Source organism: Nicotiana sylvestris, chromosome 1, assembly GCF_000393655.2.
Source record: "Nicotiana sylvestris chromosome 1, ASM39365v2, whole genome shotgun sequence".
NCBI lineage: Eukaryota > Viridiplantae > Streptophyta > Magnoliopsida > Solanales > Solanaceae > Nicotiana > Nicotiana sylvestris.
The window spans coordinates 135,436,036-135,463,704 of record NC_091057.1 but is presented as its reverse complement, the minus strand read 5'-3'; the positions used below and the strand labels follow the sequence as shown (position 1 = coordinate 135,463,704).

The 27,669-nt window shown below is 35.8% G+C and overlaps 1 protein-coding gene across 2 annotated transcripts; it reads left to right on the top strand.

Moving 5' to 3' along the window:
- The first annotated feature begins 8,271 nt into the window (after positions 1-8,271).
- LOC104218047 (topless-related protein 3) lies at positions 8,272-19,632 on the top strand. 2 transcript variants are annotated; one of them, XM_009768448.2, is made up of 25 exons: positions 8,272-8,588; positions 9,286-9,465; positions 9,570-9,683; positions 11,137-11,295; positions 11,880-12,054; positions 12,174-12,306; positions 12,874-12,989; positions 13,134-13,269; positions 13,398-13,507; positions 13,778-13,847; positions 13,920-13,993; positions 14,108-14,203; positions 14,282-14,374; positions 15,176-15,303; positions 15,406-15,640; positions 15,805-15,972; positions 16,059-16,142; positions 16,447-16,599; positions 16,677-16,787; positions 16,880-17,059; positions 17,147-17,275; positions 17,362-17,457; positions 18,434-18,616; positions 18,693-18,868; positions 19,081-19,632. In XM_009768448.2, exons 1-25 carry the CDS (start codon positions 8,509-8,511, stop codon positions 19,295-19,297), a joined length of 3,396 nt encoding a protein of 1,131 aa, XP_009766750.1. In that variant the 5' UTR covers positions 8,272-8,508; the 3' UTR covers positions 19,298-19,632. The 2 variants fall into 2 exon arrangements, with proteins under 2 accessions (XP_009766750.1, XP_009766749.1); XM_009768447.2 differs by having other exon boundaries at positions 16,056-16,142.
- The last annotated feature ends 8,037 nt before the right edge of the window (positions 19,633-27,669 follow it).

Here is a 27,669-nt window from a genome sequence, read left to right as displayed (position 1 = left end):
TCGATGTTATATTGGGAATGGACTCGCTATCACTTTACCATGCTATCTTGGTCTGTCATGCCAAGATTGTGACCATAGCTTTACCGGATTTGCCTCGTTTAGAGTGGAGAGGGACTCCTAGTCATTCTACCTGCAGTGTTGTCTCATATGTGAAGGCTCGGCGTATGGTCGAGAAGGGGTGTTTGGCCTATTTGGCATATGTTCGTGATTCTAGTGTAGAGGTCCCTTCCATTGATTCTGTACCCGTTGTTCGAGAGTTTCCTGATGTTTTTCCTTCAGACCTGCCGAGTATGCCACCCGACAGGGATATTGACTTTAGCATTAATTTGGCTCCAGGCACTCAGCCTATTTTTATTCCGCCGTATCATATGGCCCCGCCGGAGTTGAAAGCATTGAAGGAGCAATTGCAAGACTTGCTTGAGAAGGGTTTCATTAGACCTAGTGTTTCTCTTTGGGTGCGCCGGTGTTGTTTGTTAAGAAGAAGGATGGGTCGATGAGAATGTGTATTGATTACCAACAGTTGAATAAGGTTACAGTCAAGAATAAGTATCCATTGCCGAGGATTGATGATTTGTTTGATCAGCTTCAGGGTGCCAAGGAATTTTCAAAGATTGACTTAAGATCTGGCTATCATCAGTTGATGATTAGGGCATCCGATGTCCCTAAGATAACTTTCCGCACTCGGTACGGGCATTATGAGTTCTTGGTTATGTCATTCGGGTTGACAAATGCCCAAGCAACTTTTATGGATTTGATGAACCGAGTGTTCAGGCCTTATTTGGATTTATTTGTGATAGTCTTTATTGATGATATTTTGATATACTCCTGCAGCCGGGAGGAGCACGAGCAGCATCTTAGAGTGGTTCTTCGGACCTTGAGGGATAGTTAGTTATATTCTAAGTTCTCGAAGTGTGAGTTTTGGTTGAGTTCAGTTGCATTCCTGGGTCATGTTGTATCAGCAACATATATTCAGGTGGATCCGAAGAAGATTGAGGCAGTTAAGAACTGGCCCAGACCAGTATCAGCTACAGAGATTCGGAGTTTCTTAGAATTGGCAGGCTACTATTGTCGGTTCGTGGAGGGGTTTTCATCTATCGCAACCCCGATGACCAGGTTGACCCAGAAGGGTGCTCAATTCAGATGGTCGGACGAGTGTGAGGCGAGCTTTCAGAAGCTCAAGACAGCTTTGACTACGGCATCGGTGTTGGTATTGCCCACATGATCAGGGCCTTATACAGTTTATTGTGATGCTTCTCGTATTGGGCTTGGTGTAGTGTTGATGCAGGATGGCAAGGTCATTACCTATGCTTTGCGGCAGTTGAAGATTCATGAGAAGAACTATTCGGTTCATGATTTGGAGTTGGCAGCCATTGTTCACGTATTGAAGATTTGGAGGCATTATCTGTATAGCGTGGCATGTGAGGTATTCACGGATCACAAGAGTTTTCAGTATTTATTCAAGCAAAAGGAGTTGAATTTGAGGCAGAGGAGGTGGTTGAAGTTGTTGAAGGATTATGATATCACTATCTTATATCATCCGGGGAAGGCCAATGTGGTGGTCGATGCTTTGAGTATGAAGTCAGTCAGTATGAGCAGTCTTGGTTAAATTCCGGTCGATGAGAGGCCGCTTGCTTTGGATGTTCAGGATTTGGCCAATCGGTTCGTGAGGTTGGATATTTCTGAGCCTAGTCGAGTATTAGCTTGTACAGTAGCTCGTTCTTCTTTATAGAGCGTATCCGTGATCGGCAGTATGATGATCCTCATTTGTGCGTCCTTAGAGACACGGTGCAGCGCGAAGGTTCCAAGCAGGTTACCTTAGATGATGATGGAGTTTTGAGATTGCAAGGTCGAGTATGTGTGCCTAATGTGGATGGGCTTCGGGAGTTGATCTTAGAGGAGGCCCATAGCTCCTGGTACTCTATTCATCCGGGCGCCGCAAGGATGTATCAGGATTTGCGGCAGCATTATTGGTGGCGTAGAATGAAGAAGGATATCGTGCATATGTTGCTCGGTGTTTGAATTGTCAGCAGGTTAAGTATGAGCATCAGAGGCCTGGTGGTTTGTTTTAGAGGATTGAGCTTCCCGAGTGGAAGTGGAAGCGGATCACTATGGATTTCGTTGTTGGACTCCCGCAGACTTGGAGGAAGTTCAATGCAGTATGTGCCACTATTGATAGGCTAACCAAGTTAGTGCATTTCATTCCTGTGGCAGCCTCCTATTCATCTGAGAGGTTAGCTAAGATCTATATCCGAGAGATTGTTCGTCTTCATGGTGTGCCTGTGTTTATCATTTCGGACCGAGGTACGCAGTTTACCTCGCGTTTCTGGAGAGCAGTTCAGCGAGAGTTGGGTACACAGGTTGAGTTAAGCACATCATTTCATCCTTAGACGGACGGGCAGTCCGAACGGACTATTCAGATTTTGGAGGATATGCTTCGAGCTTGTGTCATTGACTTTGGAGGTTCGTGGGATCAGTTTTTGCCTTTAGCAGAGTTTGCGTACAACAACAGCTACCAGTCGAGTATCCAGATAGCTCCTCATGAGGCTTTATATGGTAGGCGGTATCGATCTCCGGTTAGATGGTTTGAGCCGAGAGAGGCTCGGTTGTTGGGTACGGATCTGGTTTAGGAGGCCTTGGATAAGGTTAGGATTATTCAGGATAGGCTTCGTACATCTCAGTCCAGGAAAAAGAGTTATGCAGATCACAAGGTTCGAGATGTGGCTTTTATGGTCAGTGAGCGGGTATTACTCCGAGTGTCACCTATGAAGGGCGTGATAAGATTTGGGAAGAAGGGCAAGCTTAGCCCTAGGTTCATTAGCCTGTTTGAGATTCTTGATCGAGTGGGAGAGGTGGCTTATAGACTTGCTTTGTCTCCGAGCTTATCAACCGTACATCCAGTGTTTTATGTGTCCATACTTCGGAAGTATCACGGCAATCCATCCCACGTGTTAGATTTCAGCACTGTCCAGTTGGAAAAAGACTTGTCTTATGAGGAGGAGCCAGTAGCTATTCTAGACCGGCAGGTTCGTCAGTTAAGATCGAAGAGTTTTCTTTCTATTCGTGTTCAGTTGAGAGGTCAGCCTCCTGAGGCATCGACCTGGGAGTCCGAGGCTGATATGTGGAGCCGTTATCCCCATCTTTTCCCTGACTCAGGTACTCCCTTCTTCTGTCCGTTCGAGGACGAACGATTATTTTAGAGGTGGAGAATGTGATGACCTTCGAAATTTCTGTGTTTTGAGGCCTTGAAAACCTCATTTAGAGTCACCTCGATTTGCGTGCACAGTCCGAGCATGTAGCCGAAAAGCTTAAATATGAAATTCTGTGAAAAATGATAAGTTTTGATTATAAAATGAGCTAATTTGACTCCGGTCAACGTTTTAGGTAAACGGACCCGGACCCGTGATTTGACGGTCCAGGAGGGTCCATAAATATGGGACTTGGGTGTATGCCTAGAATCGAATTTTCGAGGTCCCAAGCCCGAGTTTTCAAAGGAAATTGTTTTCTGGAATTGTTTAAAGAAATTTGAAATAAATTTTGATTAGAACATGATGGTATCGGGCCCGTATTTTGGTTCCGATACCCGGTACATGTCTTATATATGATTTGATACATTTCTGTGAAATTTGGTAATAAAACGGATGTCATATGACGTGATTCGGACTTAAATTGCAAAATTTATGTTTAAAGAAGTTTTGAGAAAATTTCATTAATCTCGAAATTTAATTTGATGTTCATGATGTTATTTTGATTATTTGATTACACGAATAGGTCCATATGATGTTTTTGAGTTAGTATGCACACTTGGTTTGGAGTTCCGAGGGCTCAGGTGAGTTTCGGGTAGGTTCGGGATGTTTTAGACTTAAAAACCAGAAGTTGCAGGTCTCTGAACCCGCTAGTGCGGTCCGCAAAAAATCGTGTGCGACCACGGAAGGGGGACCAGTGCGGTCTGCGGTCAGTTTTGTGCGGTGTGCGGTGGAGGCCAATGCGGTCCGCGGTCGGTTTCATGCGGAGCGCGGTGGAGACCTATGCAGCCGCGGTCCATTTCGTGCGGTCCGCACAGGGCGTTGGACCGCAGTACCTCAGGAAGGCCTGTGCAGCTGTAGTTCATTTTGTACGGTCCGCACAGAGTGTCTGAGAGGGGTATAAATAGACGAGATTTTCAGTTATTTTGCATTTTTCAAAAACCCCAAAAATATAAGAGGCGATTTTTCAAACAACCTTTCTTCTCCAAATCAATTGTAAGTCGTTTTTAACTAGTTTTCTTCAATCATTAACATCTTTTAACATGATTTCAACTTCAAATCAATGATTTTCATGGGGAAAATTGGGTGTTTTGGGTAGAACCTAGGTTTTTCAAAAATTGGGGATTTGGACCTCGATTTGAGGTCCAATTTCAAAACAAATTACATATTTGAGCTCGTGGGGGAATGAGTAATCGGGTTTTGGTTTGAACCTCGGGTTTTGACCACGTGGGCCTGGGGGCGATTTTGACTTTTTGGGTAAAACTTTGGAGAACTCATTTTCATGCATTCAAATTGATTCATTTAGCATTTATTGATGTAGTTAAGTAACTTGTGGCTTGATACGAGCGAATTGGCGGAGGAATCAAGGGGTAAAGCTATAATTGAAGCTTGAGTTGTGTTCGAGGCATCGAGGTAAGTGTTTGGTCTAAACTTAGCTTGAGGGATTAGGAGTTTTGTTCTATTTGCTATTTGTTTCTTGTTGAGTACGATGTATAGGCATGGTGACGAGTATCTATACATTGGTGCCAAGCATGACCGTGAGTCTTATATTGTGATTTTCATGATTTTGTTGTATTATTCATGCCTTGGTGAAGATTTTTATTTGTTGTGTTAAGTTGTGGGAAGAATTGTGACCTATGAACATTGAGGAGTCGGAATGAGGTTGGTTATAGCTGAGGTGGTTAGATGTCGTAACAAGTTTGGTTATAGTTGTTTCTCCCTTGTCGGGACGTATTTACCTATGTTGTCGAATCCCTTGCCGGGATAGTGTAGACCTTATTGATCCCTTGTCGGGGCTCTCGTTATAATTGTAAATATTATATATGGATCGGGTTGCACGCCGCAACAATATTATATATAGATCGGGTTGCACGCTGCAACAATATTATATATCGATCGGGTTGTACGCCGCAATAATATTATATATGGATCGGGTTGCACGCTCCAACAATATTATATATGGATCGGGTTGCACGCCGCAATAATATTATATATGGATCGGGTTGCACGCCGCAACAATATTATATGTGGATCGGGTTGCACGCCACAATAATATTATAAATGGGAGCGGGTGGTACGCCTACCACAAGATATGATGAAATGGGAGCAGGTGGTATGCCTACCACAAGATGTAACGAAATAGGAGCGGGTGGTACGCCTACCACAAGATGTGAAAAGAAAGTGAAATCTGCCTTTGTTTTCCTTACTCTTGTTAGTGGTTGGATTTTGATTTCTTTATAGTTCTTTTGATAATCTGTTCTTACCTGTTATTCCCCGAAGCATGTTTCCCCCTCCCATTTTTACTTGTTCATTTCTGCTTTACTTTCCGTTGTATATCATATAACTGCACAGGTTTATTTGGTAGTCTGGGCCTAGCCTCGTCACTACTTCGCCGAGATTAGGCTAGGCACTTACCAGCACATGGGGTCGGTTGTGCTGATACTACACTTTGCACTCTTTTGTGCAGACCCCAGTGTTGTGGATTTCGGACCGCAGTGAGATTGTTGATTCTTGATCATCAGGCGATTCGAGATAGTCCTGCATGCGTCCGCAGGCCTTGGCGTCTCCTTCTATCTACTATTCCTGTTTTTCTTGCATTTCTTGTGACAGTGTTGTATTTATTCCTTTCAGACCCTTTATTTGTAGTATTCTTAGACCGTCTGTGAAACTGTGACACTAGTTCTGGGTAGTCGTGACTCAAACAGTTGTATTGGATATTCATGTTCAGATAGCTTATTGTTTCTTTCTTCCGCTTGTGTTACATTCCGCTGTTTAAATGTTATTATTTCGAAATTGTTAATGAATATAAAATGGGTAAAAAAGTAAATTGTGCAATTAATTGGCTTGCCTAGCTTGTACTAGTAGGCATTATCACGACTCCCGAGGGTAGGAATCCGGGTCGTGATAGAGCCGGGTGATTTTCCACGTAAAAATTGATGTATTTACTTAACCGCTTATTTTACTTCACGTTTAAGAAACACGGTATAAAACCAAGTTCTTTAGTAATTTATACTAACACTCAAACTAACAAATTCATTTTTAGTGAATAATATAAATAAAAAACTATTTTTTTTTCTCATTTTGCCACCACTAAATAGTGGCATTTCGTGTTCAGTTACACCTGGCACTAATCCTTACGCTTATGTGGGCCATTGCAAATTTTTTTATAGTTATTCTTGCTTTGTTGTACAATGCTCGTGGTTTGTGTCTTCAATTAGTCAATAAGTATTTCTTTGTTAGTGGATAGTTGATGTTTACATGTTTCACTTTCTTAAGTGATGTGTACTTGGAAGGTTTTGAAATTAATGTTGGCCCTAATTCAATTTACGGGGTTGTTAACTATAGACATTTTAACTTGCATAAATATATTTGAACGTTTGACTTTACGTGTTTCTCAGTATATCTTAACGCTATAATACATAAATTTACGTCACATAAAATAATAATATGTCATTATTATCTTCATCAACCTAAAATCAGAACAAGCATTGTCAAAATCACACCCACGAACCAATATCAAGAAAGAAATTTAGAAAGAAAAGGTCAAAATTCATGCAATTAGCAGGCTGATGTACAAGTATTTGCATACTATGAATTGTTATCCACATAGATTCTGAGATATGAATAATTTTATTTTCCTTCCATTCAGCCACATAACCAAATCCTTATTTCTTTTTCTTATTTTGGATATGCATTTAAAAATACTTACTATATTCAATTTCTTACCTTATTCACCACGTTGCTCTAGATTTGGCTGTTTATAGAAAAATCTAACTTTCTTTTCCTTCCATTCAGCCACATAACCAAATCCTTATTTCTTTTTCTTTTTTGGACATGCATTAAAAATACTACTCTACTTTTTAGTCAACTTCTTACCTTATTCACCATGATGCTCTAGATTTGGTTGCTTATAGAAAAATCTCTATGCATATTTACTGAATTAACTTAAAAAGTCTTATTTTCTTGTGATAGTCAATTCTCATCTAAATTAAGATATTTTATCAATGCAATTTATTTGCTTCCCGTTATTAAGTAAATCTGGCACAAAGATATCTACCTTATTCTATTGCTTATTGTTTGACTGTTTTACTATTTTAGTCACTTTGAACTGAATATATTACTTATTTTACCGCAATTTTCCCATTTTAAGTGATGGTTATAATTTTTTCCTCTGTTTAGTTAGGGCGTAGAATTATTAACAAGTTTGAATAAATTAAATATCCCTCAATATTTCTTAAAAATTTCAAATACACACATAAACTTGGAAAACATCCTATTACCTTAATTTTTCGAAGTCTTCTAATTGTTACTTTCCCTTTCTCTTCTCATCCTGTAATAGAAAAACATTTAAAAATATTCTTATTCTAAATATTATGGTAATACTTGTTTCCAAATAAAATATGGAAAATGCTTTAAGATTAAGCTAAAAAGAAAAAGGAAAGCAAAAATGCCTTTCGGAGATCACGCGCCTGATGATTACTTGAATGAACCACGTCTAAGTGAGACAAGAAACTAAAGGGACCCACCTTATCTCAGCAAGTGATTGAACACGCGCCGTTCCTCCGAATTGTTTATCTTTTAAAACAAACTCTTTTCTTCTGACATGACTAAAAATATAACTTCCCATACCACAATATGATAACAAAACGAAAAATTGAAATATCGCGAGAAGTTAGAGGAGGAAATAAATTCCACCGAAACAAGAGTACTGGTTCTCATCAAATAACACACGTAACCCACGACGGGAATTCGTAATTCAACCCGAATATTCAACTCCATTTGAACTCCCCATTTCAAATCCGCAACTCCAGTCACATTCTCCTTATCTATACGCAAACCCAAGTACTACGATAACCAGTACTGCTTATCACAACCACTTATCCACAAAAATGATAAGCAACAAAACTTATTACTGATAGGTCAGTAGAAAAAGATAGGGTACTGATAAACGCATCGAAGATAGCGAGACCAAGTCCTCCCCCACCCCCCCAACCTTCATTTCCATCTTCTCTACTCCTCTTTCCCCCACTACAAATAGACCCCCTTCCTCCCCCTTCTCTCTACCCCTCTCTCTCTCTCTATAGCCATAGCCATAGTTTCTCTCTCTACATATAATTTCTCTTCTCTTTGGCTTTGAAAATCAAGCAGCGATTTTTTAATTGTTTTTGGTGCGAGAGGAAGAGCTGAAACCCTAGAAATTGTAGCGCGTGTGGATATCTAGGGCTTAGATCTGCGGAGTTGTGGGATCGGAGATTATTTGATTAAAATGTCTTCACTCAGCAGAGAATTGGTGTTCCTCATACTCCAGTTCCTTGAAGAGGAGAAATTTAAGGAGTCTGTTCACAAGTATGTTCTTTTTTATTTTCAATTTTTTAATTTTTTTGTGTTTCTTTCTCTCTCACACACATCTATGTGTTTTTTTGGATTTTATTATCATGTTATCTGTGTGTTTTTACTATTTTTACTTGGTGCTTGAAAGTGAAAACTTTTTTCTCCTTGAAACTGAAAACTAAAGAATTAAGTATGTGTTTAGTTTTTGAGGTTGTTCTGGTAATTTATCTAAAAAAGGAAAAAAGGAAAAGAAAAATCACTTGATGTAGCTAGTTGTACTGTGAGTTTTTGCACGGTCTGTTTTTTTTTTTCGGTTTGATTTTTCCTCTTTTTAAATTTTTCTGTTGGTTTTTGTTTTTTATTTTTGTAAAATTCTTGTGCAGACTTAATGAGATACATTTAATGTGCGACCGATTTTTAATTTTTCGTTGTTGCTTATTTTATGCTTCTTGGAAATGAAGTAACGAAATGATGAGGTTAAAAGTTCATAAATAGATTTGTGTGCGGATTGATAACTTTCTAGTATCATTATATCTTTATCAAAAATTAAAACTTTTCTAGCTTCAATTGCAAAGAGTGTTTCAATTTCTAGTCTTTTTTGGTTGGTATCGATTTAGAAGTGTGTGAAAAGTGAAAACGTTGCCTTTACTTTTATATGAATTTCTGTGCTTGTGATTAACCTCTCTAAAAAAATGTATGATTTTGTTCGCAGGTTAGAGCAAGAATCAGGATTTTTCTTCAATATGAAATACTTTGAGGAGAAAGTACATGCAGGTGAATGGGATGAAGTTGAGAAGTACCTGTCTGGATTTACTAAAGTTGATGACAACAGATACTCAATGAAAATATTTTTTGAGATAAGAAAGCAGAAATATCTTGAAGCTCTTGATCGGTATGTCCCTGTTGTTACTTTACCGTGCCTTTGATACATTTCCACCAAGTATGGCTCTGATTTGAACTTTTTTTTTTCTTTTGCATGGTGTGTTGTCATCTTAGGCAAGACAAGGCAAAGGCAGTTGAGATTCTTGTGAATGATTTGAAAGTGTTTTCTACATTCAATGAGGACCTTTACAAAGAGATCACTCAGCTCTTGACACTTACCAATTTCAGGTAGCTATTTCTCATGTTACGTGAAAAGAATATCCATGCATAGCCACGTAGAAAGAAGAAATTGCTTGTGCATTGGTGAAAGGTTTATGATTAGAGAACGAGAGGGAATAAAATTAAAAGGCTTTTGCATTCATAAGAGGCTTGTAATTGCTGCATACTGAGGCTCCAAATTCACATTGGTGGCAGTTGTGAGATCTGGCAATCTTTGAGGACTGATTACGGTTTAGTTGTTTCTCTTACCGTCTTGGTGGAGTTGTAGTAAATACACTTTGTAACCGTTAATTCAGTCCTGTAGAGTAAAAAATTGAAAAAATTAGCCTGTTAGGTGGAAGCTTAGTTGTTCTCATGTGGTCGAATATATTTCTTGTCTAAAGCCATGGTATGACTGGTAATGTCCTCGAAATGGCTCCCTGGCCTCTCGAGAAGGACCAATAATCAAGGTCCACTGTCTCTGTCTTGGTTCAATTGCTGGTTTGATCATGTTCCTTGATTGATGGACTGTCCTCTCTACAGTCAATCTAGAGAAGTTGTCAACTTTTTGCAATGTGGAAGTTCATATGCTTGAATTTGAACCAGATTTGGAAATTAATTGTGCGATTTAATTCGACTGTAGTGAAAACCTAATAACTAAATGCATTTATTAGTATCTCAACTGGGAAAGGTTTCAGAATAAACAATTAAACTTTTATTGGGAGGAATAGATAAGAAGATAAATATATGTCAAAACATGGAATTAAATGAAAAGTACGACCTTATGTTCAATCATAAATGCACAAAGGTAGTTCTATGCTCCCTTAATGAATAATAAGTCAACTGTAGTTGCAATAAATTTCGCCTCATCATGTAGTACTATGGAGGTAAGGTTGTTATAGATGAGGTAGAGGGTAATATTCTTGGTTTCTTATATTGAATGTCTTCTTTTTACTTCTTGGCTTTCCTGATCAGTCCCTCTTATGCAGAAAAATGAAAAGTTTTTGTTCTATGTACCTTTTAAATGTTAATTTACCATAATATTTACAGGGGTTCTCTTTTCGGTCACATTTTTTTTCCTGTTCTGTAAGAACCAGATAGGAAGTAAATTGTAGACTTAACTTTCGAGATAGGAGGGCAAAATGCCGAGTTTGGTATTATTCTGCATGCTTACCCGTAGATTGTCTGAGATCTAAGGCTTCTAGGATATTGACTACATGTATATTTATAAGAAAACCGTCTCTGAGTGTTTTTCCTAAGGCTCGAAGCTGCATATTGAGTTGTTGAGTTGCTGGAATTTCTTTTGAGCCTATAGGTTCTGTGAATTAGGATCCGTGCCGAATGCTTGTAGAATGACTATTTCAGTTTGTGTAGTCTTTCTTTCTCAATGCTTGATCTTTATCTTTCCTGAAGTGAGTTTTAGCAATTCGACATAAGTCAAGTAACGACCTTCTGAATAACTTGTTTGATTACCTGATTTCAGAGAGAACGAGCAGCTTTCGAAGTATGGTGACACCAAGACAGCTCGTAGCATAATGTTGATAGAGCTAAAGAAATTGATCGAAGCAAATCCTCTTTTCCGTGAAAAACTCGTCTTTCCGACTTTGAGATCTTCAAGATTGCGTACATTAATCAATCAAAGGTGAAGATTTTTTTTTGTTTTTGTAATGCTAAAGTATCAAGAAGGATAATATCAGCTTCTAGATTTTATCTTCTTTACATCGCCAAAAATTTTTAGTGCTGACTGCTCGATGAACATGCTGGCATTTGTGAACTTTTTATTGGGCTCTATTGGCTTTACAGCTCCTTGCCTCAGCAGATGACTGAATCATGCTAATTTTCTCCATAATCGAGTCAACAAACATGCATGGGGGATGCAATTGGTCTTATGTTTCAGTTGTTTCTCCCTTGTTAACAAGAATATTGTCAATAACCTTTCGTTACTTTTTTGGCTTTCGAGTTCCTTTAGTTCTCAAGTACAATGAGGGGATGATGGTGCCACTCTATAAGATGATCTTAACGACTTGACTTAGTTCTTATATTGCAAGATAACCAAGATGTGCTGTCTTTTCACATGTATACTTCTCGTGATTAATACCTTTCTTGTCTTTTGTCTAAAGGTCACCTGTAGTATGCTTCTTGGGATTGAATATTTTGCTTTTCATCTTGGCAGTTTCTTGGAACTGTGTGTTCTAATTTGATCTTTCACTTTGCCATTTTCTGCAGTCTCAACTGGCAGCACCAGCTTTGTAAGAACCCCAGGCCAAACCCTGACATTAAGACACTGTTTACAGACCATACATGCACTCCTCCAAATGGGGCTGTTGCACCTGCACCTGTTAATCTTCCTGTTGCAGCTGTTGCAAAACCTGCTGCTTTTACATCACTTGGGGCACATGGGGTACGATTCTTTGTGTTTTCTCTAGTTATGATAATTTTGGTTTTAACTTATTCTTTACTTAATGACACCGTTGCTCGTCTCGCTCGGTTCAATCATGTACTTAAATTTGTTGCTTGCAGCCCTTTCCACCCGCAGCAGCAGCAGCTGCAAATGCCAATGCTTTAGCAGGTTGGATGGCAAATGCCGCTGCTTCTTCATCTGTCCAAGCAGCTGTTGTGACAGCATCATCCCTGCCTGTTCCACCAAATCAAGGCGAGTTTTAACTAGTGTTCTTTGAACGACTAGGGGCCTGACTTCCAGTGGATACCTTTGATTATGCTTTAAATATTTGTTAACACTTAACAAGAACAACATGAGTTTTGAGAGGCCAAGAAAAGTTACTGTGTAGTTCGATTAGCAAATTTCTCAATATGCTAGAATGCATGTCAATAGTATTCTAGTCAATAATTAAACATCGATTTCAACATATAAATCGTAATGAAGTTCCAAATAACGGGCTGGAAGAAAGAATAGTAGCTCTTAATTTACCCACTTCATTAAAAAAAAAAAGAATAGTAGTTCTTGTTTGCCTGAGGATGAAAATGCTTCATCAACAATCTGATGCCTCTAAAGTGGGTCCAAATTTGATGTGTTCGAGAACTGCATTGCTTGCCTTCTAAAGAGTTGAACTCAAGATCTTGCAAAATGTAACTTTGAATGCTTCGGATTAGTTTGTTTGGACATAAAGCAGTCAAGCAGACAACTGATACTACTATGAGTATTTGGTCTGTCAGAGATGATATTCCACTTCCGCTCACCGTATTTTGTGCTCTTGAACAGTTTCAATTTTGAAGCGTCCCATCACACCTCCAGCTACATTAGGTATGCTTGACTATCAGAATGCTGATCATGAGCAATTAATGAAACGTTTACGACCTGCACCGTCTGTTGAGGAGGTATTGCTGAAGATGGATCTTCCGTTAAATGATATATTTTCTTTTTTTGTTTTCCTCCTGCTGAATTCACCCTCAAATTTATTAGTATCATCTTATCAGATCATATCAAATTCATTAAATTTTGTTTTTCTTCTTTCCTTTCAGGTTACATATCCTACAGTTCGTCAGCAAGCTTCTTGGTCCCTCGATGACTTACCAAGGACAGTAGCTTTTACTCTGCAGCAAGGATCCTCAGTCACTAGCATGGACTTTCATCCTTCTCATCACACACTGCTCCTCGGTATATAAATGTTTAAGATCTTCTGTCCATGTATTCCTTTTGTTTCTGTGTCCGTGTGAACAGCAGCGATAAAACTCATTGCTGTTAAAGATATCTTCTTCTTCTAACTTCTAGTTTGCTATGAACAGTTGGATCCAGCAATGGTGAAATAACGCTTTGGGAAGTCGCAATGCGAGAGAAGTTGGTTTCAAAAGCATTTAAAATATGGGATATTCAAGCTTGTACTCTGACATTTCAGGTTAATCGATACAAGATTCTTCAAAACTTGATTCTCTGGAAGTGAAAGAAACATACAAGCTTTGGCTTTTAGTTTTTTCTTCAATATGGTTTCTCTTTTATCTGGCATATGGTTGTAAATTCAAATTAACTCTCAGTTCTTCTATAAGTTGAGAGACTAGTCTCTTCACAAATATGTAGTGCTGTGGTTGACCCTTTGGTTTGATGTCTTTAAGATTTCTCGAATGGTTATATACTTTTTTTCGTTCCTGACAACTGAGAGTTTTCACAGGCTTCTGCTGCCAAAGATGCACCATTTTCTGTAAGCCGTGTTGCGTGGAGTCCAGATGGGACCTTTGTTGGTGTGTGCTCTTCTTTATTTTTGTTTTTGTAGATGTTCTTGTGGATGTTTATAACTCTACTTTGTATTGCAGGAGTTGCATTCTCTAAGCATTTGGTCCATCTGTATGCCACTATTGGAAGAAGTGATTTACGCCAGCATTTGGAGGTAGATATTTCTGCTGTTTTTTCCGCCCTCTTCTTTGAATAAGTGGAAACATATGCTCTGGCAAACTTAAAAGCTAAAACTCATAACTTCTTGCCTGCACCCTTGTGATTTAAGATGGATGCGCATGCTGGGAGTGTCAATGACTTAGCATTCGCTTATCCAAACAAGCAGTTATGTGTAGTAACATGTGGAGATGATAAGTTGATAAAGGTAACATCAGAAGCTTCATTATTACAGTTGGAATTCCAAACTCGTTTAGGAAAATGCTGAATGAAAATTTTGAAACAGGTGTGGGATATAACAGGAAGAAAGCTTTTTAATTTTGAAGGACATGAAGCTCCTGTATACTCCATATGCCCTCATCAGAAGGAGAACATTCAGGTATTTTCAGATATGGAAAAACTTGCATTGAATAACATTTCACTAACCCACTCCCTGGTATTTGAAAAATTTAACAAAATTAGGTGCAGAGTTCTGCTTAAAATAGGGTAAAAATTTAACTGCTTACTGTTGCTACTGCTAGGTAACATTCATTGGCATTCTTCTTACCTTTTATAGAGTCATCACAAATGGTTCTCACATTGAAGGAAGCGGTTCTGTTTAATTACTCAGTTGTCACCATCATGCAACCTGTTTATTTTATTCTAGATTCAATGTGCTAGGAAAGAGAACAAACCATATAGTTATTGGTGGAAACTGAAAAACACTTAATAGGGTTTTGGTAAAATTTCCATGCAAGTCCAGGGAGGATACAATCATCTTTCTGTAAGCCCATACCACTCATCTGAATCTGCATCAATCTGTCCATTGATGGGCTTCTATGCACAAATAGATTGCAGAATTAGTCAAATGTAAATTATTTTAGCGCTGATGGTTCACTGTACCACCTGAGAAACTATTGGCTATCTCAATCTTTCTATATGAGGTATGGGTGCACTTTCTGTACCTGGGTGCATTTGGAGATACTATGATATATTTGAGCAGTAGTTGCTTATGATTCTGAAAATATAGATAACATATTAGCATTTATTTTTATGTTTAGACGGAAATTCCTTATACTAAATCAACTTTATTTGAAAAGTACGTTAAGGCTGTATTTCCAGGTGTTTACTTGCTTACTAGTGGTGTTTGCATTTACTGCACCTCAAATGACGTCCCTTTTTTTTTTATTTCTATATGCAGTTCATTTTTTCTACTGCTATAGATGGGAAAATAAAAGCTTGGCTGTATGACAATATGGGATCTCGAGTTGACTATGATGCTCCTGGTCATTGGTGTACCACCATGCTTTATAGTGCTGATGGTAGTAGGTAGGGTTGCAGGAGAAACCATTATTTACTGTATGTTGGTCTTTATAAGTATTCCGTGCCTCCAGTGACTTTTATTAACTGTCTGATGTTGATTTTTCGTAGATTGTTCTCGTGTGGAACTGGTAAAGAAGGTGATTCTTTTCTTGTGGAATGGAATGAAAGTGAAGGAGCCATAAAGAGGACTTATACTGGGTTTAGGAAGAAATCAGCTGGTGTTGTGCAGTTTGACACTACTCAGAATCATTTCTTGGCTGTGGGTGAAGATAGCCAGATAAAATTTTGGGACATGGACAGCATTAACATTCTTACAACTATAGATGCAGATGGTGGTCTCCCGGTTAGTGCTTATGCCAGTTCTATAGTTTCATTTGAGCAACCATCTCCTAGATACACCACAAAAAGAAAAAGAAAATGAAAATGAAAGCTACAAAGCAAATTGGAACTTTCCCTTGAATATTTAGAATAGTTTAAAGATGGCTGTAAATTTGGTGGTTGTTGCAGAGTCTTCCGCGCTTGAGATTCAACAAGGAGGGAAATCTTCTTGCTGTTACTACTGCTGACAATGGGATTAAGATACTGGGAAATGCTGCTGGTATGAGATCCTTAAGGACAGTTGAAGCCCCACCTTTTGAAGCACTAAGATCACCCATTGAAGCAGCTGCTATTAAGGTATTGATGGTTGATTGCTTCTCCTGTTTAGTCTGCGCATAGTTGTTATGTTAAAAGTAAACGATCTCCTTGCCTTTTTTTAGCAGGCTTCTGGCTCTTCTGTTCCAAATGTTACTCCTATCAATTGTAAAGTGGAAAGAAGCTCTCCTGTCAGGCCTTCTCCCATCCTTGTATGTGCTATTTCAATTTTTTTTCTTTCTCAGTTTAGTCTTTCTTGTTTGCATGAATGATGGTAGTCCCACAATCTGTTACTAAGAGAATATTTTGGCTTCTAACATTGTGTGTATGATAAGAGGTTGCCTATAATTCTAGTCCTCTGTGCAAGTAGTCTAATTTGTTCTTTAACTTGCATCCGCCGTACTGTAACTTGAAAAACCTTGTTATTCTGTATTCTTGAACTGCTGAATTTGCTAGTGTTACAAATTAGTGAATTTATCCTCGGATAAATTTTTATTCTGCCGACTTTCTTTGCAGAATGGAGTTGATTCTGTGCCCAGAAGCATGGAGAAACCAAGAATATTGGAGGATGTTTCAGATAAGGCCAAACCTTGGCAGTTGACTGAAATTTTAGATCAAGCTCAATGCAGGATGGTTACCATGCCTGAGAGCTCAGATTCAAGTAACAAGGTGCGTTATCTCATTTGTGTGCACTTCTTCTGTAATGTGATTCAACATGTAATCCTTCAACTGGCACTTGTATTTAGGTTGCACGGCTTCTTTATACAAATTCTGGTGTTGGTGTCCTGGCACTTGGTTCAAATGGTACTCAAAAGCTGTGGAAGTGGGCCCGCAATGAACAAAATCCAAGTGGCAAGGTAATAAAGATTAACTGACAGCTGTCTTAGCTACATATTTATTTTCAAAATGTTGTGCAAACGAATTTCTGAAATGTCTTGGGGTCTTAAAGGCCACTGCTAATGTTGTTCCACAACATTGGCAACCAAACAGTGGTCTTCTTATGGCTAATGATGTCTCAGGTGTCAATTTGGAAGAGGCTGTTCCTTGCATAGCCCTTTCAAAGAATGACTCTTATGTAATGTCAGCTGCTGGTGGAAAAGTTTCATTATTCAATATGATGACATTCAAGGTATGTGTATAGAAGAGGGTCCTGTTCTTGTAACATACCATTTGAGTGGTTTGTTATATGAATTATGATAATAACTGAGATATATAGGTAATGACAACGTTCATGCCACCTCCGCCGGCTTCAACTTTCTTAGCGTTCCATCCTCAAGATAACAACATTATAGCCATTGGCATGGAGGATTCAACAATCCACATTTATAACGTTAGGGTCGACGAGGTAATTTGTACAACCACTTCAATATTCAATGACATCTGTGAGTTGGTTAAATGACCCATTTTTATGTTACTGCATTTTATCCATAGGTAAAATCTAAGTTGAAGGGCCATCAGAAGCGCATAACTGGTCTTGCATTCTCCACCAACCTCAACATATTGGTTTCATCAGGTGCTGATGCTCAGGTAAATCAGTCTTCTGTCTTTTTTCTATTTCTTCCTATGCCTTGTGTTATTTTCTTTGAACCATTAAAGGATAGAGGAACAAGTACAGAACCTACATTTTATTCAATTGGCTTTCTCTTAGAGCCAGCCACAGCCTTCAGTTTCTTTACTTTCTTTTTTTCTTTGTGTGGGGGGGGGGGGGGGGAAGGGGGGAATCTATTGCTTGTTTACTTTCACCAAAAATATCTGAGTTGAACTTTATCAATACACCAGGCATAGCAATCTTGATTGAAATGTGATTGTGAACATTGATAAGTTTCCCCCCTCCCCTTTTGAAGCTTGATAATGAACATATTAATGGCTTGAAGCTTTTTTTTTTTTTTTGATGAAGTAAGTGGCGTATTATTGACAAAAGCATCCCGTGGATGCACGTATTACAAAATAAAAGAAGATATCAGCTCCTAAGAAGAGAGCAACAAAAAATCTATCATAAGACTAGAGAGCTGATAAATTCCATAAATTGGGCAGAGTTATACATAGGGGAGAGTTTAACCCAACTAAAAAGAGTGACCAAACATCTAGCCTTGAGTAGGTATCTAGCAGTTGAGATGCCATCAAAGCATCTTTGATTCCTTTCTGTCCATAAGCACCAAAATATAGCAGGAACCATAGACCAGATTTTCTTGATGGACTTCTCAACTTTCCATGAACTCCAACTCACAAAAACTTCCTTGACACTGCATGGCATTGTCCAACGCAAACCAAAAAGTGAAAGAAACATGGACCATATGTCTGTTGCAACTGGACAGTGAAGAAATAAATGGTTGATTGTTTCAGAGTAGGTATTAATGGCTTGAAGCTTGGAGTTGAATGCACCTACCAATCATGTCTCTGTATTTTGTTTTCATGTATTGCTGTATGTGCATATCTAGTAGTGCTTTGACATGCTATAGATATCTTAGTTTTTATATACTAACATGGAATCCAACCACTGCAGCTCTGTTTATGGAGCATTGATACATGGGACAAGAGAAAATCAGTTCTCATTCAGCTGCCTGCTGGTAAAGCACCTAGCGGTGACACTCGAGTACAATTTCACTCTGACCAAGTCCGTTTGCTAGTATCTCATGAAACACAGTTAGCAATTTATGATGCATCAAAGATGGAAAGAATTCGCCAGGTAAAACAAATGCCTAAATATTTCAAATTATAGACACGTGACTGTTTTGTTTTCTTATTGATTCTGTTTCTTGCAGTGGGTCCCTCAAGATGCACTTTCTGCACCAATAACCTACGCGGCTTACTCCTGTAACAGTCAATTAGTTTATGCTTCCTTTTCTGATGGCAATGTTGGTGTATTTGATGCTGATACACTAAGACTCAGATGTCGTGTTGCTCCCTCAGCATATTTGCCCCAGGCAGTGTTGACTGGGTAAGAACAGCAGTCTATTGAATCTTTCTTATGTTATCCACTTCTGCAAATCCAAATATTTTGGTCATTCATCTAACATGTTAAAATGTGTTATTCGTTCACTTCGTAAGATGTTGATTGATGTACTAGTTTTGTTCGTTTAGTTCTCATTAGTTGTGATGTTTTTGGTACTATAAAAGAGTCATGACTAACGCACCTGTTGTATGTCACAGAAGTCAAGCTGTTTATCCATTAGTAGTTGCAGCACATCCACAGGAGCCTAGCCAATTTGCAGTTGGGTTGTCAGATGGAACTGTTAAAGTGATTGAACCCCTGGAATCCGAAGGGAAGTGGGGATTAAGTCCGCCTGTTGATAACGGGATACTGAATGGTAGGACGGCCTCTTCTTCGACCACTAGCAACCATGTAGCCGACCAAGTTCAAAGATGAAACATACTGTATTTTGCCAGTGACATTCTTTTTGTGTGGCTTATCCTTATAGGTTTTTGTTCATTATCTCTGGTATTCCTTGTCAAAGTACATTATGATGGCAGACCTCTTTAGAGAGATCCTCAAAGTTTATGTGTTGTTTATTTATATCATTTTTTCTCGATAGTTAAATATTAGGGGATATTCTTCTTTCGGCCATTTGATTTTGGTTGAAGGTCTTGAATGTCGCAGGAAATAGCTCAGTTTAAAGGAGTTGATGAATGTTCTCTCCTTCTCTGCCGCTGTAGCTCCTTGGTTTCTTTTCTTTTAATGTTGGTTATAATCCTTCTCCAATATATTTTAGATTTCGAGATTTATATTTCTATCAGCGTTTGTAAGAAGCATACTTTTATCGGTCATCTGAATGGTAGATGTAACGGTAAAGATTTACCCACATTCGGTGTTTAATATCAAATCATATTAATTTACTGAATGGTAGTCTTAGAGTACGCGCTTTGCGTGTGTATTTATATTAATGGGTACTCAGTTTAAAAAAATTACATTATGTGTTTGAGTTATTAAATAAAAATTAGAAGAAGGGTATGTTCTTTAAAATGATGAATATCGATCTCATTTGGCAAAAATGAAAGAAATCTTGCTCCATCAAAATTTTTAGATGTCTTATTGTGATTTTAAAATTATTTGCATTTCTATTACCTAATACTGAAACAAATAAATCAAAAAATACTTTTATGGTTCTTCAAAGATTTGTTAAATAAAATAAATTGAAAAGTTGAATAATTGAATCTTTTGGTATCTTAGAGATTTCAAGAATGAAAAGGTTGGCCCTATAGCTCACAAAAAAAATTGATAAATGATGGTGCAAAGTCTAAGAATAATTATTGAGTTAATATCTTTTCAAAAATAACTTAATATACAAAAATATATAAGGAGCTATCACTTGTTGAAATGAATGTGAAAAGAAACAAAAAGATAATTATAAATATTAACTCACATTTAAAATAAATTTTATCTACTAATATTTCATCCTTATTGCCTCAAATTTGTAATTTTATCAATTTGACTTTTAACACTATTACTAACTTTGCTCTATTTTCTGATATGACCTTTTTTTTTTATATAGAAATAAATCTATGTAGCCTAAGAGTTTTGTCAACTTAAAAAATAATTTTACTTATATAAATTTAAAAAAAAAATGAATTGGATACTTTTAATTACTAATTAGTTAATTAATTTAAGAACTAACCATTAGTTCTCAACCTTAAAGGAAAAATTTATTTTTCTTGATTCTATTCCTTATTACCTCAAACTTCAAATATTTAAAATAACTATAATTTCGTCCAAAACGTGGAAACTCCTTCCCACCCTTTCAAATCTTAATTAATATTAGTTTATCCAAATTTAAATTTAATTAGATATTTTAGCAATATAATCTAAGTACTTAGATATTGGAGTTCGTACATTGTTCTAATAAAGAATGATTTAATTCAAATAGTAGATAATCATGTCTACTATTTTATTCTTATTAATTTTAGTTTGTATTTTAATTTTACTCTTAAAGCAATATTATAATTGATATTCGTTCTTTACTATTTTTTCACCGTCAATTTTCTTGATCTTGTGGAAACAAATTTGTATATCAAACTTTTTTGTCAACTAAAAAATTAATTCTAGTTAGATGATGCATTTGAAAAATAGTTGGATTATATTTTTTTGCTAATAATTAATTCAAAGACTTAATTATTTAATTTTATTGTGACAGTAACTCATTAGATTTTTATTTATGCCAAATTTTAAATTTTGAATTATAACATGAAAAAATGACAATTATGTCACGTTACTAAAATAAAGAATGATTCGTATAAGGTAATTTAAATTTAAATTAGTTTTAAAGTAAAAAAATCAATTAACCCAAATGGTTTCTGTGATGTTCCCCTATATTTTTTTACCATCATTGAACGTACATGTGTTGGGTGAGTTTATTAGAGCGTTGAATTAATAGAATTTTAGTTGATGTTAAAATCCTACGTATTAAGAACTTAATATGGAATGATTACAATTATATAAATAAATTTAAATACAAAAATAATTTAAATAAGGTAAAATCTTAATTGATTTGAATTCCTAAATATTAGAACTTGATACATAATTTAATTAAGGAACTAAATCCTAACTATTAGGAAATAATTTGAATTACTATTTTGTCCAATGTGAAATTTATTTTAAAAGGATAAAAAAGGTAAACGACATTTCGCTAAGGGTCTTCGTGCTTTTAATATAGTATAGATAGATATATATTTTTATTCTTCTTTGCCTTTTAAAGATGAGCAAGCAACTCTTCTAGGCTGGGTCAAAGATGGGCCATATAGGATCATAATTTGGTCTGCCCTAATCAACTAATGTTTAGTTTCCTTGTTTATTTCTTACTAGTTTTAGAGTACGTGCAACCTCTATATCAATAAAAATAAACTTTTTGAAAATAACATAAATAATATTCAAAAAATATAATGAAATTATCTATATTCTTTAAAGTTGAGAAAAAAATTAATATTAAGAGGAAAAAGATGCTATAAAAAGATAAATTTGGACAAAGGCCAAAAATTTAAATTGGAGATATCATCTATTCTTTAAAGTATGGTTGAGAGATGGGTGACAAGCTCAAATACAAACCAAAGTTAGAGTAAATCCTTTTGTGAATGACTATAATAGTTCTTTCGTTGATCTAGCTAATCATGATAAACATTAATCAATTTCAAGAATTTATAATTTTTTAGTTTTTTTTAATTATATTAGAAAAATATTTATCTAAATTTTTTTAATTATATACTCATTGATATAGGCACACGCGCAAAGCGCGTACGTTAAAGCTAGTAAAGATAAAAAATATGAAGTTCCTAAACTAATGAATTAAAAAAATTAAAACTAAAGAAAAAATGAATATTAGTCATTTTTAGGACTTTGCATCCACTCTTTAGGTTCTTCGTCTTGTTTGCTCCCATAACTTAATATTATCAAATATTCAAGTATTTATCTTCATCATTTTAGCTTTATTCCTTCATCTTTTAATTAATACACGATATTTAAGTTCAAAAAGAAAACTTCTTGTTGCTAGTAAATGCCATTAATTTTTTTTTTGGTCTGATTGATTGATTGTGTTAATTACTCAATCACATGGTTAGAATTCAGCAATTTGAAGAAGAAAAATATTTCTTAAAAATTTAGGAAAAAATAACAACAATGAATAAATTTTGGACATTGAACAGAAGAAATAAGCATTTTGACAAGTGTTAATCATTGATAACTTGTTTTGAGGGGAAGAGAGAAAATTTTAAATTGTGGATGTTAAGATTCATGAAAGAGATAAAAACCCAAATAATGAAACAAAATTAAATAATAGTAAGAAGAAGAACAATCAAGAATTATTAGAAAAGATCCGAATCTAGTTAGACTCAAAATTTTGACAAGATGGCTTTCCTAATGTTCTGCAATAAATTACTTGATATATAAAAAAAAATGATAAAGAGTCATTTCCATAGGGAGTCATTCCAAATGAATGAAAAATGAAATAAAATAATTTAATGCAACTCATTTAGAATACATTTTTTTACTGTCTCTTACTTCAAGTACAAAATTACTCAACTTGAAATTATAGAGTTAAAATTTAATTACTTGATTCCTAAATGTTAGGCAGAGCTAATCATACTAACACAATTGTGAGCTCACTAAGAATTATAAATTTCATCGAATTCTAAAATTATAAATTTCATTCATAATCAATTAAAATAATATACAAACTAAGATTTTTTTTTTTGGTTGGTCAAGTCGTTAAAGATTTGGCATATCATATGAGAATACATACTAAGATTAACTATACAATTTTACATAGTATAGTATATATATATATATATATCATCTTATAGGTTTTGTGTTATACGCTACTTGGTATTAGATATTTCATTCATAGTTCAAACTTTTTGTCTATAAAATAGTACATAGCTCTCTAAATGGGAAAATTCTCCTTAAAGAAAGAAGACCATAATTGTTTGGTTTCCTGTGGATTACGCTTTCCATTAAATTGAATATTTTGTACGATAACTTAGTTTACTTTACTCCTTTTATGTGTTGGAATTTCAATGCACTAAATATTAGCCAAGAGATTTATCTACATAATTCGTACATGGTATTAAATTACTAAATAATAGGAGGACTTACATAAGGAAGGAGTTAATGGCTAAAATTTTAGTTAAATTTGAAGTCCTAAATTTTAGGAAAAATTAACTAAATGACTATTTTTTCCAGTGTAAACTCTATTTTTAAAGGGTAAAAAAATCAAACAACATTACGCTAAGCATTCGTACTTTTAATATAGTATAAATTATGATTTTTTGATTACAAAATAAAATTAATAAATATTTTCCTTATTATGACTATATCTAATTAAATCAAAGAAAAATAATGGATTAATTTGAGCTACATATTTATCCAAATCAGCTCAATGTTTTAGTTGGTCTGTCTGTCTTGTGCTTACCTAAATTGATCTATCATATATTTTCATGAGTTAATTTTGCTATCCTAATATGCGTTAGGTAAGCGTAAATTCATTTTTGTGTTAGGAGGCTCAAATATACTCCACTTTTACAAACTAAAGCATCTATCGGTGCACTATCTAAATATATAAAGGGCCACCACCAAAGGATGTGGTGCGGTGAATGGGACTGTTCCTCCCTTAATCAGAAGTCTCGGGTTCGAGCCATGGGTATGGAAAAATCCTTAGGGAGTGCTTCCCCCGAATGGGGCCCTAGACGGCGCGAATCCGGATATAGCCGGGCTCCAATGCGGGTATCGAACACCGGGTGGAAAACCAAAAAAAATTTATAAAGGGCCATTTTAGGTGTACCTCCAAAGATTAAGAGATCATTTGACAAAATTAATAATGAACGATTTTCAGTTAAGTATGAAGTTTTGCGTGGAAGGATTATTTGTCAGAATTGAGGATTCACAAAACATCATTTGAGATACATAATCATACCACTATCTCAATATTTCACTTGAAACTCAAAACTTCACGACCAAACACTATACAAATAATGACTTCAATTTTTAAAAATATTGAAATAGTTATTTCATGATTAACGAGTATTTTATTTTGTAAATTTGAAGGACTACTTACTATGTGGGCGTTTGGATATAAGAATTGTAAAATTCAAAAAAACAAAGTGAAAAAATTTTTTAAGTGAAAATGGTGCTTGAAAATTAAAGTTGTGTTTGGACATGAATATAATTTTGGGTTGTTTTTGAAGTTTTGTGAGTGATATGAGTGAAAATTTTGAAAAACAGCTTTGTGGAGTTTTTAAAATTTTTAAAATTCATTTTCAAGTGTAAATTGGAAATTTTATGATCAAACACTGATTTCGAAAAAAGTAAAAAAAAATGAAAAAAAGTTGATAAAAATCTCATGTCCGAACGGGCTCTATGTATGTATACCCGAAAGATACAGGACTACTTTGTTTTCGGGAGAAATTAAAAAATAGTCAGATTTACAAGTGGTCATTCAAAAATAGTCACAGTTTCAAAAGTAATCGAAATTTAGCCACTTTTCATGTAAAGATAAATTTGAACGAAAACACTATTCAAAATCCGAAAAAATACTCCAGTATATTATAATGGAGTTCCAGCATAAATAAACTGGAACTCCAGTATAATATACTGGAGTTCCAGTATAATATACTGGAACTTTCCGCGTGTTGGGGTTCCAGCATAATATGCTGGAAATTCATACACAGGTGCACCGATCTCCAGTACATTATGCTAGAACTTTCCGAGTTACAGTAAAGTAGCGGCTATTTTCAATGACTTTGCAAATGCTGGCTATTTTTGAATGATCAATCCGAAAACTGACTAGCCCGTGCTATTTAATTTTCATAAAGCACTATCTTTTAGTAGTAATTAGTCATCTATAGATACTATTTGCTATATTACGGTTTATAGATACCTTTTCTGTGGTTATAAGATGTATTTGATGTATTCATGAATACAGTAGCAAAAATAGGCGTGAATCAGGGAAGTCCGGCTAATCTTCTGATGTATTCAACTGTATTCACGAGGTGTATTTGTGAATACAGTAACGTATTTTGTGTAAAATATGGACCTTTCAACCCGTTTAAAACGGAAAGGAAATCAATTTACCTGATATTCTCCTAATATAACTCAACTAACACAAACTATTGCCCATAAATCTGTATTCCTCCCTTCACGGAAGTTTTTCAATCGGAAAATAGCCAAAAGCAGAGCAACATCTGGATTTTAAGTTCTCCCTTTTTTCTATAGTTCCAGTGCGTACCCAGTTCTCTTTTCAACCACAAAAAATTACAATTGATACAATTGTATACATATGGCAAGTTTAACAGTGTTGTTGCGGTATTCTGGCAAGTGGAACAGTGAGAGCAATTACGTCGATTATTCAATTGAGGGAATACTGATAAAGGAGTATGCTTCGTATAATGATTTGGTTGTGTCAATATCTAATCAACTGGGCATAGATTTGAGCTCAAAGTCCATTAAAATTCAATACAAGTAGAAGGAAATTGCACGCCAATGAAAATACACAATGATATGGGTTACAGGGTATCTGTAGAGTTGAAAAAAGAGAACAGATAATTCGGGATGTATCCTTTGTGCATAACAATGATTGAAAAAGAACTTGTATCCGGAGGTAGTTTAATTCAAGGCGACATTGTGCAAATAGACGAAGCAGTTCAAAGGTATGATTCCGATACAGATAATACACTTGCTCTGGATTTTGTCAATTCAGGACAAGCAATTCGGGTGTTCGAACTGGACAAGGATTTGATAATTTCAAAAACTAATCAAAGGGAGGTTATGGCTGGACAAGTATATAAGGATATGGCTACATTGAAAAAGGTGATGGAGTATTATGTTTTATCTCAAAGGTTTTAATTCCGGGTTGATAGGCCTAATTCTGTCAGGTTTGAGTGTATTTTATTATTCTTCATTTTTGTTGTATATTGTATTCATGGTTAGAGTTGTAAGTTATATGTTGATGTATTTATGCGTATTTGTGGATTTTCACTTGATCTTAACTGACGTGGTTAACTATTTTTTATGGTCTTCAAATACATGTATTCTTGTGTATTTTACTTGTATAAACTTATTACAATGACTCTCATTGATTTCCTCTTTGGTTTGCTAGTTGTATATAAATGTATGCATATAACTATAGATGTATTCAGTTGTATTATTTGCACAAATTACTATAGGCGTATTTGTATTCATGTGTATATGAGGGAGTTTTTTGTAAGCATTTATGCTAATCATTTGTATAATGATATATTCTTTTCAGCTATGCATTATTATGTATGGCAGAAGATTGTGAATGGAGGTTTAAGGCTTCGAGCATTAACAAATCAGAACTATTCAAAGTGAGAGAGTTCATTGATAAGCATACATGTTCGTTGAAGGACAAGGTGTATGAGCAGCGACAAGCAAGTAGCAGCCTTATAGGTGGTATAATTATGCCCAAGCTTACTAATCATAAGAGGAAATACACTCCAAAGGATATTATTAATGATGTGAAATCAGATTTAGGTGTAGAAGTTAGCTACATGTTGGCATGGCGGGCTAAAGAAAAGGCAATCAATTTTTTGAGAGGTGAACCGGCTGATTCATACAAAAAATTACCAGGATACTTATATACAATGGATATGACATATCCAGGTTCGCACATTAGAATGGTAAAATCGCCCAAAAATGAATTCATGTATATATATCTTTGTATGCCTTTATAAAGGGGTTTGATCCTTATAGACCCATTGTGGTTGTGGATGGAAGTCACCTAAAATCTTACTACACCAGGACATTCGTCTCGGCCAGCACATTGGATGGTTCATGTGAGTATGTGAATTATAGTAAATTTTGTTAATATTGTAAAGATTGAAATACATATTTTAAAAATATGTATGCAATTGTCTTTACATGTCATATATTGCCACTAGCATATGGTGTTATTGATTCAGAGAACGAAACTTCTTGGACATGGAGCAATTCAAGATAGCATACGGTGATAGGTAAAATGTGTGCATCATTTCAGATAAAAATGAGAGTATCATTAAATCTGTATTGAGAGTGTATCCAAATGTACTGCATTTTGCTTGTATATGGCATCTATGGAACAACGTATATAAGAAATTCAAAAAGAGTCATGCAAAGTTGAGTGAGATATACTTCTCGATGGCAAAAGCATACACACAAGCTGAATTTGACAGTCTAATGGAGAAGGTAGATATTAGGGTGAAAGAATACTTGGAGTTAGCTGGATACGAAAAGTGGGCTAGGTTGTATGCACCTGTTAACAG

Excerpts from the sequence above, each read along its gene's own strand:
- LOC104218047 (XM_009768447.2), top strand. The coding sequence starts at position 8,509 with ATGTCTTCACTCAGCAGAGAATTGGTGTTCCTCATACTCCAGTTCCTT. Across the intron at positions 14,375-15,175 it reads ATCAGAAGGAGAACATTCAG|TTCATTTTTTCTACTGCTAT; the intron begins GTATTTTCAGAT and ends TTCTATATGCAG. Across the intron at positions 17,060-17,146 it reads TCAATATGATGACATTCAAG|GTAATGACAACGTTCATGCC; the intron begins GTATGTGTATAG and ends TGAGATATATAG.